General features: G+C 38.4%; 1 protein-coding gene across 1 annotated transcript in view; it reads right to left on the bottom strand.

The window, feature by feature from the left end:
- Positions 1-15,000, bottom strand: part of LOC136840648 (nephrin-like) — a 482,146-nt gene that overhangs the window by 156,239 nt on the left and 310,907 nt on the right. The window contains exons 4-5 of the mRNA XM_067107345.1: positions 13,817-14,019; positions 12,889-12,999 (exon numbers count right to left, since the gene is read on the bottom strand). Of these exons, the coding sequence (XP_066963446.1) occupies positions 12,889-12,999; positions 13,817-14,019 (314 nt within the window). The remainder of the gene's footprint in view (positions 1-12,888; positions 13,000-13,816; positions 14,020-15,000) is intronic.

Below are 15,000 nucleotides of genomic sequence, written 5' to 3' on the forward strand. Positions count from 1 at the left end.
ACCCTTTCATATACTTTCATAATATGAGATGTCAGACTCACAGGCCTATAATTACTTGCCTCTAGTCTTGAACCACTTTTGAAAGTAGGAGTAATATATGCTAATTTATGCTCATCATAAATCTTGCCTGTATCTATACTTTGCCTTAATAAGCAAATGGATGATTGAATGAACCACTTTCTTTAACAATATGGCAGGTACTCCATCTGGTCCTGCTGCTGATCCATTTTTAATTTCATTAATAGCCTGCACAATATCGGCTTCTGTAATATCTATATCTGATAAGTATTCAGTATTTTCATCTCTTATTTCTGTATCATTATCTTCATTGTCAATTTAGGTGTAAATTCACTCTTATATCTTTCTGCTAATATGTTACATATTTCCTTTTTTTCATTCGTTAATCGCCCTTCAATTCTTAGAGGGCCTATTTCTACTCTTATTTTATTCATCTTTTTGCATATGAATAAAAATTTTAGGGTTTTGCTTGATATTTTGTAGTGTCATTTCTTCTAGGTTCCATTTTTCATTTTCTTTTGATTGTATAATCTTTTGTTCTGCATTTTCTATCTTACTTTTTAGTTCCATCACTTTCCATGCATTCTTTTCTTTTGCAAGAGCTTTTTCCACTTTCTAATTTTCTGGAACAAGATCCTTCTGTCTCTTGGAATTCGTGACTGATGCTTACTTTTTTCTTCGGTATATATTTTTCCACTATTTCCTCTAATATTTTATATAATATATCGGTATTTACCTGTATATCATCACTTACAAATATGTTTTCCCATTCTTTGTTTAATTCTTCATTTATTTTTGACCAATTTATATTCTTACTATAGAAATTGTATTTTCCATATCCTTCCCATTTTTCGTCTCTTGCTTTTCTTTGTTTTCGTATGTTCTGGAACGGACTGTTAATTCTATGACATTATGGTCCGAAATATCGTGTTATATACTATTATTTCTTTAACATAGTTCACCTCATTCACAAATACTAGGTCTAAAATATTATCCTTTCTTGTTGGTAGGTGATTTATTTGCTGAATGTTATGTTCTAGTAGCATATCTAATAGCTTTTCAAATTGCCTCTTATCTTCTGCACTACTATTGCTCTCTTTTTATATGTATAAATACAACCACAGTCTCCTATTCGTTCTTTCCATTCTACAAAGGAAAGTTAAAGTCTCCGGTTAGGAGTATAGTCCAGTCCTTGTGATTTCTACATATTTCATCCAGTTTTTCAATTATTATGTCAAACTCTTTAGTATTAGGGGTCTAATATTTACAATGTTCACTAATTTTTCAGATTCAAATTCTACCGCTATTAATTCACATTCTGTGTTACTATATTTCTCACAGATTTTTTTCCTTGATTGGCATCTCTCCCATATATCACGGTTCCCCCTTGATTTCTATTTTTTCTATCTGATCTATAAGTTTGGAAACCCTTTATCTGGTCATCATTACCAGTCTCTTGGGAATACCAGGTTTCACTTATATTCAATATTTCTATTTTTTCATTTTGGGTTAGTTCTTCTAAGAACTCTATCTTTCTTTTGAGTTACTCGAAACTAGACCCTTGCGTTCATCACTATGATTGTTTGCATATTATCTCCATTATCTAATATGGGTAATAATAAGGATTTTCCCATGTCTCTTTCCTGTTCTGATATGTTGATCTTTTTCATTTCAGAAATTCGTACATTAAAAATCCAACTTTTTCCATTATATTTGTTCTTCCAGCTTCATATTTATTCACTTTGTGCATAAACCTGCACTTATCTCCATATCTGCACCATCCCCTTGCATCATAGATACATTGCTTGTTCCTTGTGCTATATCTAGGTGCTGATGGCTCATATCGTGGTGCTGACTTTTCATAATGCGTTGTTGGCTTGCTTTTTGCCTTCATCACATGATCTTTGTTCTTTTCTTTATTTGTTTCATTTTTTCCTTGGTTTTTATATGTATTTTATTTTTTGATTTTGATTTTGGTCTTTCATGGCTACAGGATGCATGTACCTACATTTCTTATTAAACCTACATCCATTTCCTTCTTTCCAGTTTCTACATATTTTTGGATGTAGATCTCTGCATTCTCTTCATAGCCATCTAGATATGCACATTTGCCATAGATCTCATAATTGTGACATATCTTGGGATGTTTGTAATAACATCTTTCACCAAACCTGCAATTCCCTCTTTTCAAAAGGGTGCATACTGTGTCTTTCTTTTCTTTTCTTTTTCTTGTTCATTCCTCAGTATGGAGATCTAGGTACAACCTCTTTGGGATTTTATTTTGATTTATCAGGTCATAATTTATTTCTTCATATGTATGTTGCTGTATTGCCTCATATGTAGAATCTATGAGTTTCTCTGCATCCATACTATTATCCTGTTCTTTGTTTTCATTAATCTTTTTTCTCTCTTCAGTCTTATTTTCTTCTCTATTTTCCTCTTCTTCCTCTTCTTCATCTTCTTCATCTTCTTCATCCTCCACAATCTGTACATTAAGTCTTGATTTAATGACCTTGTCTATCCATACTAGACATGTTGAGCAAAATATTTTTGTGTCCTTATTTCTATTTTGCTCAACTTCAGCACATGACGGGTGTGTCGGTTGGCAAGCATAGCATTTCCTAATCAGGTTTTTGTGGATTTACAATCTATTTACATAGTTTACATGCTTTAGGCATCCGTTTGCCTATTGCATCAATCAATATATTCACTAATTCCACCTTACTTATTTTCTTTGATGGAATGTGTTGATTTTTGTAGATTTTCTTTATAAGTCTTTTGATAACTTGAACTTTCATTGGTATCTCTTCTATTATTTTTTCATTATATTTTCTACAGATTTGCTCCAGCTTGAAGGATCGTATCCTTTCAATATGTCTGTGAATGATTTCACATCTTTTGGTCAATGCTAATTAATCTCCATGATCAGCAAACCAAGTTCCCTTCCTGCCAATTCATCGTATTGAATATCACCGATGCAAGCTAGATTTCGCCAGTGAGTGAGTGAGTTCAAGCCAGGCATCGTCTTAGGAAAAGAGAGAGAGAGAGAGAGAGAGAGAGAGAGAGAGAGAGAGAGAAAGTGAGTGAGTTCAAGCCAGGCACCGTCTTAGGAAAAGAGAGAGGGAGAGAGAGAGAAGGCAGAAAGTTCAAGCAAGGCACCGTCTTGGGAAGAGAGAGAAAGAGAGAGAGGGGGCCAGTTCAAGTCAGGCACACCGTCCTACGAAAATGAAAGAGAGAGAGAGAGAGAGAGAGAGAGAGAGAGAGAGAGAGAGGGGGCAGAAAAGTTCAAGTCAGGCACACCGTCCTACGAAAATGAGAGAGATAGAGAGAGAGAGAGAGACAGAGAGAGAGAGAGAGAGAGAGAGGGGGAGAAAAGTTCAAGTCAGGCACACTGTCCTACGAAAATGAGAGAGAGAGAGAGAGGGGGGGGCAGAAAAGTTCAAGTCAGGCACACTGTCCTACGAAAATGAGAGAGAGAGAGAGAGAGAGAGAGAGAGGGGGGCAGAAAAGTTCAAATCAGGCACACCGTCCTACGAAAAATGAGAGAGAGAGAGAGAGAGAGAGAGAGAGAGAGAGAGAGAGAGAGAGAGAGAGAGGGGGGCAGAAAAGTTCAAATCAGGCACACCGTCCTACGAAAATGAGAGAGAAAGAGAGAGAGAGAGAGAGAGAGAGAGAGAGAGAGAGAGAGAGAGAGAGAGGAGAGGGGGAGAAAAGTTCAAGTCAGGCACACCGTCCTACGAAATGAGAGAGAGAGAGAGAGAGGGGGGGCAGAAAAGTTCAAGTCAGGCACACCGTCCTACGAAAATGAGAGAGAGAGAGAGAGAGAGAGAGAGAGAGAGAGAGAGAGAGAGAGAGAGGAGGGGGGGCAGAAAAGTTCAGTTCAGGCACACCGTCCTACGAAAATGAGAGAGAAGATGAGAGAGAGAGAGAGAGAGAGAGAGAGAGAGGGGGGGCAGAAAAGTTCAAGTCAGGCACACCGTCCTACGAAAATGAGAGAGAGAGAGAGAGAGAGAGAGAGAGAGAGAGAGAGGGGGGCCAGTTCAAGTCAGGCACACCGTCCTACGAAAATGAGCTATAAGAGAGAGAGAGAGAGAGAGAGAGAGAGAGAGAGAGAGGGGGCAGAAAAGTTCAAGTCAGGCACACCGTCCTACGAAATGAGAGAGAGAGAGAGAGAGAGAGAGAGAGAGGGGGGGCAGAAAAGTTCAAGTCAGGCACACCGTCCTACGAAAATGAGAGAGAGAGAGAGAGAGACGGGGATGGGGGCAGAAAAGTTCAAGTCAGGCACACCGTCCTACGAAAATGAGAGAGAGAGAGAGAGAGAGAGAGAGAGAGAGAGAGAGAGAGAGAAGAGAGAGGGTTCAAAGTTCAAGTCAGGCACACCGTCCTACGAAAATGAGAGAGAGAGAGAGAGAGAGAGAGAGAGAGAGGGGGCAGAAAAGTTCAAGTCAGGCACACCGTACTACGAAAATGAGAGAGATAGAGAGAGAGAGAGAGAGAGAGAGAGAGAGAGAGAGAGGGGGGGCAGAAAAGTTCAAGTCAGGCACACCGTCCTACGAAAATGAGAGAGAGAGAGAGAGAGAGAGAGAGAGAGAGAGAGGGGGGGGCAGAAAAGTTCAAGTCAGGCACACCGTCCTACGAAAATGAGAGAGAGAGAGAGAGAGAGAGAGAGAGAGAGAGAGGGCAGAAAAGTTCAAGTCAGGCACACCGTCCTACGAAAATGGGAAAGAGGGAGAGAGAGAGAGAGAGAGAGAGAGAGAGAGCAGGGGGCAAAAAAGTTCAAGTCAGGCACACCGTCCTACGAAAATGAGAGAGAGAGAGAGAGAGAGAGAGAGAGAGAGAGAGAGAGCAGAAAAGTTCAAGTCAGGCACACCGTCCTACGAAATGAGAGAGAGAGAGAGAGAGAGAGAGAGAGAGAGAGAGAGAGAGAGAGAGAGAGAGAGAGAGGGGGCAGAAAAGTCAAGTCAGGCACACCGTCCTACGAAAATGAGAGAGAGAGAGAGAGAGAGAGAGAGAGAGAGAATGGGGGCAGAAAAGTTCAAGTCAGGCACACTGTCCTACGAAAATGAGAGAGAGAGAGAGAGAGAGAGAGAGAGAGAGAGAGAGAGAGGGGGCAGAAAAGTTCAAGTCAGGCACACCGTCCTACGAAAATGAGAGAGAGAGAGAGAGAGAGAGAGAGAGGGGGGGCAGAAAAGTTCAAGTCAGGCATTTCATTCCTACGAAAATGAGAGAGAGAGAGAGAGAGAGAGGGGGGGCAGAAAAAGTTCAAGTCAGGCACACCGTCCTACGAAAATGAGAGAGAGAGAGAGAGAGAGAGAGAGAGAGAGAGAGAAGAGAGAGAGAGAGAGAGAGAGAGAGAGAGAGAGAGAGGAGGGGGCAGAAAAGTTCAAGTCAGGCACACCGTCCTACGAAAATGAGAGAGAGAGAGAGAGAGAGAGAGAGAGAGAGAGAGAGAGGGGGGGCAGAAAGTTCAAGTCAGGCACACCGTCTCTACGAAAATGAGAGAGATTTTTCCACTTTCTAAGAGAGAGAGAGAGAGAGAGAGAGAGAGAGAGAGAGAGGGGGCAGAAAAGTTCAAGTCAGGCACACCGTCCTACGAAAATGAGAGAGAGAGAGAGAGAGAGAGAGAGAGAGAGAGAGAGAGAGAGAGAGAGAGAGGGGGGGCAGAAAAGTTCAAGTCAGGCACACCGTCCTACGAAAATGAGAGAGAGAGAGAGAGAGAGAGAGAGAGAGAGAGAGAGAGAGAGAGAGAGAGGGGGCAGAAAAGTTCAAGTCAGGCACCGTCCTACGAAAATGAGAGAGAGAGAGAGAGAGAGAGAGGGGGCAGAAAAGTTCAAGTCAGGCACACCGTCCTACGAAAATGAGAGAGAGAGAGAGAGAGAGAGAGAGAGAGAGAGAGAGAGAGAGAGGGGGCAGAAAAGTTCAAGTCAGGCACACCGTCCTACGAGAATGAGAGAGAGAGAGAGAGAGAGAGAGAGAGAGAGAGAGAGAGGGGGGCAGAAAAGTTCAAGTCAGGCACACCGTCCTACGAAAATGAGAGAGAGAGAGAGAGAGAGAGAGAGAGAGAGAGAGAGAGAGAGAGAGAGAGAGAGAGAGAGAGAGGGGGGGCAGAAAGTTCAAGTCAGGCACACCGTCCTACGAAAATGAGAGAGAGAGAGAGAGAGAGAGAGAGAGAGAGAGAGAGAGAGAGAGAGAGAGAGAGAGAGAGAGGGGGGGCAGAAAAGTTCAAGTCAGGCACACCGTCCTACGAAATGAGAGAGAGAGAGAGAGAGAGAGAGAGAGAGAGAGAGAGAGAGAGAGAGAGAGAGAGAGAGAGGGGGGGCAGAAAAGTTCAAGTCAGGCACACTGTCCTACGAAAAATGAGAGAGAGAGAGAGAGAGAGAGAGAGAGAGAGAGAGAGAGAGAGAGAGAGAGGGGGGGCAGAAAAGTTCAAGTCAGGCACACCGTCCTACGAAAATGAGAGAGAGAGAGAGAGAGAGAGAGAGAGAGAGAGAGAGAGAGAGAGAGAGAGAGAGAGAGGGGGGGGCAGAAAAGTTCAAGTCAGGCACACCGTCCTACGAAAATGAGAGAGAGAAGAGAGAGAGAGAGAGAGAGAGAGAGAGAGAGAGGGGGCAGAAAAGTTCAAGTCAGGCACACCGTCCTACGAAAATGAGAGAGAGAGAGAGAGAGAGAGAGAGAGAGAGAGAGAGAGAGAGAGGGGGCAGAAAAGTTCAAGTCAGGCACACCGTCCTACGAAAATGAGAGAGAGAGAGAGTCAGCACACGTCCCACGAAAAGAGAGAGAGAGAGAGAGAGAGAGAGAGAGAGAGAGAGGGGGGCAGAAAAGTTCAAGTCAGGCACACCGTCCTACGAAAATGAGAGAGAGAAGAGAGAGAGGGGGGGCAGAAAAGTTCAAGTCAGGCACACCGTCCTACGAAAATGAGAGAGAGAAAGAGAGATGGGGGGCAGAAAAGTTCAAGTCAGGCACACCGTCCTACGAAAATGAGAGAGAGAAAGAGAGATGGGGGGCAGAAAAGTTCAAGTCAGGCACACTGTCCTACGAAAATGAGAGAGAGAGAGAGAGAGAGAGAGAGAGAGAGAGAGGAGGGGCAGAAAAGTTCATGTCAGGCACACCGTCCTACGAAAATGAGAGAGAGAGAGAGAGAGAGAGAGAGAGAGTGTGTAAATATGTTTAAAAGTGAAGAGCCTGATGTTTGCTCATGGGACATCTAATTTCTTATCGCAAAGAGAAGCCTCAAGGGGCAGTTGAAGGCATTTGCGTTTGAGTAAGGAGGTGGTTAAAAGTCTAAGTTAGCACGAGAGTAAGTGGTCGATTAGACCGGTACCTGAGTGTAGCTTTAACTGATGATGGCATGATGAGTGAAGAAGTGAAACATTCAATAGATGAAGTAAGAGATACCCCAGGGAAAGATTAGGAAGAGAAAAGGATGCGTAAATGTTAAATAGTAAACGAAATGCGGAAGCTGATAGCATGAAGTCATTTCGTAGTGTATGTAGGGTATACAGGTTTAACTTGAAATGATGGAAAAGTGAGTATGGGCGAGCTGATTGTAAAATATTGGTTTGAAATAACAAGGACCGATTGTAAAATAGTAGTTTAGAAATAGCAAGGACCGATTGTAAAATAGTGGTTTGAAATAGCAAGGACCGATTGTAAAATAGTAGTTTGAAATATCAAGGATCGATTGTAAAATAGCAGTTTGAAATAGCAAGGACCGATTATAAAATAGTTTGAAATAGTAAGGACCAATTGTAAAATAGTAGTTTGAAATAGTAAGGACCAATTGTAAAATAGTAGTTTGAAATAGCAAGGACCAATTGTAAAATAGTGGTTTGAAATAGCAAGGACCGATGCAAAGAGTGAAATATTTTTTGACAGAAATTTTTATGTATCGTTTAATTAATCAAGAATATTACCGCAAGCTTTGAACGCTGTTATTTTATTATTATTATTATTATTATTATTATTATTATTATTATTATTATTATTATTAATCTGAACATGAACCCTGTATTCATAAGAAACAAGCCCACTGCAGGGGACGTTGACTTGAAATTCAAGCTTTCAACACATGTATTTATTTGAAAGCAGTAACAGAAGGTAATAGGAAATAAAGAAAGAACAGGTTAGTCTTTATAATGGAAAAAAATATCTTATCAAACAAATTAATAAATAAATGGATAAATATGTAAATAAGTTATTAAAACACAAGGAGAATTGTTTTAGGGTAGTAATGTGTTGCATCTTTGCTTGAACTTTTGAAATTCACAACATCCTCAGGGAGACTGTCCCACAGTCCAACAGTGCGAAGAATAAAGGACCTCTGGAACTGAGAAGTTCGACAGCGAGACACATTAACTGGTTAATGGTGCTGCTGTTAAGCAAACCTGGTCGCTCTCGGCAGGAAAAGGGTATCAGGGATCAATTGTGAATGTGAAAGATCTCCGTTAAAATACAACTTATGAAAAATGGACAAACAAGAGACCCTCCTAATGCGTAAGGAAAACTAGATAGAACTTTGAAAGCAAAATAACAGTTTTTAGCTAAAACTCTTGTAAATTCAAGATTTACCCATCTCATCCCCTTGATTATTCGCTATTAAATAGTGGACCCTGAAGAATAGTTTTCAGTCAAATTCCTAAAAGAATTTTAGAACATTATCCTCTAAAAGTTTCTGGATCCAGTTCCAGTTCACTGTATTAGCCGAGCAAGAGTAATCGAAATTTTTTGCTGTAATTTCCGTAGCTGGATAGCGCCGTCAGTGCCCCTCACGCGGTGCACTGTAGGCATAACTTAAGGTTCTTTGCAGCTTCCCTTCGGCCCCTAGCTGCAACCCATTTTATTCCTTTTACTGTAACTCCGTTCATACGCTTTCTTTCCTCAACCCTCTCCTAACACTTGTTTCATAGTGCAGTGAAATTCACCTTGTTTTTTAATGATATACTTACATTTTATCTATTTATTTATTAATTTGATTTATATTTTCTTCCAAATAGCTGACCTCCTTCTGTTACTTCTTTTAAATGAACACATTCTTTGGAAGATTGAATCTGAAGTAGGTGGCCCCTGTGGTGGGCTTGTTCCATATTATTAATATAAAATGCGCCGAAGGTTCTTCGGCGCAATCGAGTTTTCTATACAGCTTATAATCAAGGCCACCGAAAATACATCTATCTTTCGGTGGTCTCCGTATATTGCTGTATGAGCCGCGGCCCATGAAACTTTAACCACGACTCGGTAGTGGCCTATCCTATATAGTTGCCAGAAGCGCGATTATGGCTAACTTTAACCTTAAAATAAAAACTACTGATGCCAGAGGGCTGCAATTTGGTATGTTTGATGATTGGAGGGTGGATGACCAACATACCGATTTGCAGTCCTCTAGCCTCAGTAGTTTTTAAGCTCTGAGGGCGGACAGAAAAAAGTGCGGACAGAATAAAGTGCGGACGGACAGACAAAGCCGGCACGATAGTTTTCTTAAAACAACAATAATAATAATAATAATAATAATAATAATAATAATAATAATAATAATAATAATAATAATAATAATAATAATAGCTTATTTCTAACTTTTCAAAAATATATGCAAAGTGTTCCTCAAAGAATTTTTAAAAGTGGTTTTCTAAATGATCGTCGTGAGCGTTACAATATATGTAAATCTCATCAATCCTTGTCTGTGAAACTCCTAAGACTCCTTTTCGTGCAGGATTCAGCCGCAATCCTCCAAGGCTCCTTCCTCAACTGATCATATTTAATACCGATAACATCCTTCCCGACTCTTCTAAAGCCAACGGGGGAAGAGGCAGTGATTTCTGGCCATTCGATGTTTAGGATAAAAGGGACTTAACGTCCTCTGCCCAGCCGAACTTTTGGGAGGAAAAGTCAAGGTCATTTTTCCTTGCGTCAGCATTCGAGCTACTCATCTCTCTCTCTCTCTCTCTCTCTCTCTCTCTCTCTCTCTCTCTCTCTCTCTCTCTCTCTTTTCAAGCTATCATTTCCATGCTTGACTCTTCCTTCCTTCCTTGAGACGAGTCCTCGAATTCTATTTCCCTGAGATGTTGGATAATCTCTCTCTCTCTCTCTCTCTCTCTCTCTCTCTCTCTCTCTCTCTCTCTCTCTCTCTCTCTCTCTCTCTCTCTCTTTTCAAGCTATCATTTCCGTGCTTGACTCTTCCTTCCTTCCTTGAGAGCAGTCCTCGAATTCCATTTCCCTGATATGTTGGATAACGTCTCTCTCTCTCTCTCTCTCTCTCAAACACACACATTTGCCATTAGTTTACCTGAACAAATGTAGCATTTCGATTTTAAATAGGATAGTTTTCTGTTGTTGATTTAATCTCTCTCTCTCTCTCTCTCTCTCTCTCTCTCTCTCTCTCTCTCTCTCTCTCTCTCTCTCTCTCTCTCTCTGTATGGAAGGGGAAGAAGCTTTTTGGCCTCTGTCTCAGACGCTCCTGTAAACATACAGCCTCCCATTACATCCCATGTTGACTCGGGAAGATCAGTATATAATTCTTTCCAGCCCCACGTACAAAGGCTGTGGGAATTACCTCTCTGATTCCACACTTTTCCCACTTCCCACTGTAATCATCCATCTTCCAGTGGGCTGTTTTTTTTTTTTTTTATGTATCCCTTGGTGATAGGCTCCTCCACCCCAATTTCTTTTCTCACCTACTTCTCACACCACCTTCCCCCTGCCCCGTCCCTAAGCCTTTTTGACCTTTAGGCTGAGTGAAATGAAGGAATTGATTTGTTTGTTTTGCATGTATCTTCGATTTTGCTGTTAATGGAAATGTGTGCATTACGATATATATATATATATATATATATATATATATATATATATATATATATATATATATATATATATATATATATATATATATATATATATATATATAAAATTATATTTATATATATATGTATATATATATATTATATATATGGACACATATATCCATATTTATATAATATATGTGTGTGTATATATATATATATATATATATATATATATATATATATATATATATATATATATATATATATATGTGTGTATATATGTGTGTGTGTGTATAATGTTATCATTAATAACTTGAAAGTTATATTTATATTTTGTACTGAAATGTTACATATATGTTTGTGTGTAATGTTATCATTAATAACATGTATGTTATATTTATATTTTTGTATTAAAACTAATCTGTATAACACTTGTAATCTAGAGCTTGAACACGTTATTAAAGAAAAGATGAAGCATTATTTTATGACAATTTAAAACCCCTGCGCCCCCTGCCCCCCGCCCCCGCCAGGTGAGAACACTTAGTATGATTGTCGTATTATTATGTGTGAAAAAATGCTTGCTTTTCCTGAAAATGTCATTTTAAGTGAAATAGATTAACTACAGATATCTGATAAGCATAGCCTATATACACAAAAAATTTATATAAATTGTTAAAGACGACTGGGATACGTCTTTAAAACAAAGAGGATACATCATTAAACATAAAGAGGATCCATCATTAAAAACAAAGGGATACATCATTAAAAACAAAGGGATACATCATTAAAAATAAAGGTGATGCATCATTAAAAACAAAGCGGATACATCATTAAAAACAAAGGGGATGCGTCATTAAAAACAGTGATACATCATTAAAAACAAAGGGATACATCACTAAAAACAAAGGGATACATCATTAAAAACAAAGGGATACATCATTAAAAGGTGAAACATCATTAAAAAGAAAGGGGGTGCGTCATTAAAAAAGTGATACATCATTAAAAACAAAGGGATACATCACTAAAAGGGATACATCATTAAAAAGTGATACATCATTAAAAACAAAGGGATACATCATTAAAAAGTGAAACATCATTAAAAAGAAAGGGGGTGCGTCATTAAAAAAAGTGATACATCATTAAAAACAAAGGGATACATCATTAAAAAGTGAAACATCATTAAAAAGAAAGGGGGTGCGTCATTAAAAAAAAGTGATACATCATTAAAAACAAAGGATACATCATTAAAAACAAAGGGATACATCATTAAAAACAAAAGGGATGCATCACTAAAAACAAAGGGGATAAATCATTCAAAACAAAGGGGGAACATGATTAAAAACAGAGGAAATACAGTATTAAAAACAAAGAGGAAACATGATTAAAAACAGAGGAAATACATCATTAAAAACAAAGGTGATACATCCTTAACAACAGAGAATGCATTAATTAAAAACAAAGAGGATCCATCGTTAAAAACAAAGGGGGTACATCATTAAAAACAAAGAGGATACATCGTTAAACACAAAGGGGATACACCATTAAAACAAAGAGGATCCATCGTTAAACACAAAGGGGATACATCATTAAAAACAAAGAGGATCCATCACTAAAAACAAAGTGGACCACCTTTAAAAACAAAGATTGCATCATTAAAAGCAGATGATACATTTTTTAAAACAAAGGGGATACATCACTGAAAACGAAAATGATACATTGTTAAAAACAAAGAGGATACATCATTAAAAACAAAAGTGGATACATAATTAAATACAAAGGGGATACATCGTTTATACATCTTTAAATACAAAGAGGATACATAATTAAAAACGAAGAGAATACTCAGTAAAATCAAAAAGGATACATCATAAAAAACAAAGAGCATACACCATTAAAAGTAAAAGGGGATCCATAATTAAATACAAAGAGGATACAGCGTTGATACATCTTTAAAAACGAAGGGGGATACATCATTAAAAACGAAGGGGGATACATCATTAAAAACGAAGGGGGATACATCATTAAAAACAAAAAGGATACATCATTAAAAACAAAGATGGTAAATCTTGAAAGTCTCTGGAGAAGAGAGACTCACCTCCAATAGTCTTGCACGTAAGGACGACCCTTCCGCCCTCCAGGTAAGGACCCGCCGTGTCCTTCACCAGGTTGCCACTCTCGTCAGTGATGACAGGATGCGAAGGAGGAACTGTCCGGAGCGAAGGAAGAAAGAGAAAGGGAAAAAGAAAGCTGTAGAGAATTTATTAACATGATTTAAGAAAATAGGAAAGGAAAAGAAAGCTTTAGATATATTATTAATATAAAGAGAGATTTGAGGTCAGTATCCAGCTCTGTGAATCGGAGCGCGGTAAGTCAACCAATTGGACCTTTGTAGGTCAACCGGTTGGACAACTGGACCTTTGTAAGTCAACCAGCTGCACCTTGGGAAGTAAAAAAAATGGACCTTTCTCATTCAACCAATCTTTGTAAGTCGAACAATTGGATTTTTGTAAGTCGTCAGTTGGGCCTTAGTAAGTCAACCAATTGGATCTTTGTAAATCAACCAATTGGACTTCTGTAGGTCAACTAGCTGAACCTTTGAAAGTAGAAAAAAAAGTGGACCTTTGTAAGTCAAGAAACTAGATCTTTGTAAGTTAACCAATTGGACCTTTGAAAGTCAACCAGTTGGACCTTTGTAACTAACCAATTGGACCTTTGTAAGTCAACCAATTGGACCTTTGTAAGTCAACCAATTGAACCTTTGTAAGTCAGCCAATTGGACCTTTGTAAGTAAGTCAATTGGACATTTGTAAGTCAGTCAATTGGACATTTTTAAGTAAGTCAATTGGACATTTGTAAGTCAGTCAATTGGACATTTGTAAGTAAATCAATTGGACATTTGTAAGTAAGTCAATTGGACATTTGTAAGTCAGCCAATGGGACTTTTGTAAGTCAGCCATGATGATAAGGAAATATGAACAGGAATTAAAGAATAATATTATACCTTCTTACGCCTACGTACTTACCGATAACTACCAAAAGTACCGTCGACGTCTTGGACGGGCCCCTCTCGTAATCGACCCTGCAGCGGTACGTGTCCTGGTCGAGGGACCTGACGGGGGTGACCTTGAGGCTGGGAGGATTTAGCGTCGGGTCGAAGAATGCCCTTTGACCTAACACGGTCTCGTCGCTCCAGTGCCTCCCCGACTCGGGCTGCCGCAGGTCGTAGCTGGAAAAGAAAAATGGAAAGCGGATGTGAGTGGAATTGTTAACTGAAACTTCTTAAAGGATCGGGACAGAAGTGTGTACGTATGTATGTATGTATGTATGTATGTATGTATGTATGAGTGTGTGTGTGTGTATGTTTGTATGTAGATCATATATATATATATATATATATATATATATATATATATATATATATATATATATATATATATATATATATATATATATATATATATATATATATATATTTATACACACACACCAGGCCAGGGTGGCAAAGAGACAGTCGATCATCTATAGGGGATATTTATTTGCCGACGCGTTTCGTAACACATTGTTACATCACCAAGGCTAAAAGAGAATATATACAAATTAAAATACATGGAATAAAACTAACGACTTTAAGAGTCTCAGCATGCTATATAAATATACAATAAAACAAGACAATTCAGAAAAAACACCTGCTAGAATAAAAGTTGAGGACTAAATGACTAAAAGGGAAAAGGAAAGCGGCAAGGAATTGTCTTGTTTTGAAGTATATTTATTAAGCATGTTGAGACTCTTGAAGTCGTTAGTTTTATTCCATGTGTTTTAATTTGTGTATTTTCTCTTTTAGCCTTCATGATGTAACAATGTGTTACGAAGTGCGTCGGCAAATAAATATCACCTGTAGATGACTGATTGTCTCCTTGTCACACTGTCCTGTGGCTTGCTTGCGCCAACAACTACTGTTATATTTATATATATATATATATATATATATATATATATATATATATATATATATATATATATATATATATATATATATATATATATATATATATATATATATATATATATATATATATATATATATATATATATATATATATATATATATATATATATATATATATATATATATATATATATGAATGAAATTTTATCACATCAACGTGATTCATGTACAAGCATTAAGCTACAAACGTCCTTCAGTATC

Source organism: Macrobrachium rosenbergii, chromosome 8 (assembly GCF_040412425.1).
Source record: "Macrobrachium rosenbergii isolate ZJJX-2024 chromosome 8, ASM4041242v1, whole genome shotgun sequence".
NCBI classification, from domain to species: Eukaryota; Metazoa; Arthropoda; class Malacostraca; order Decapoda; family Palaemonidae; genus Macrobrachium; species Macrobrachium rosenbergii.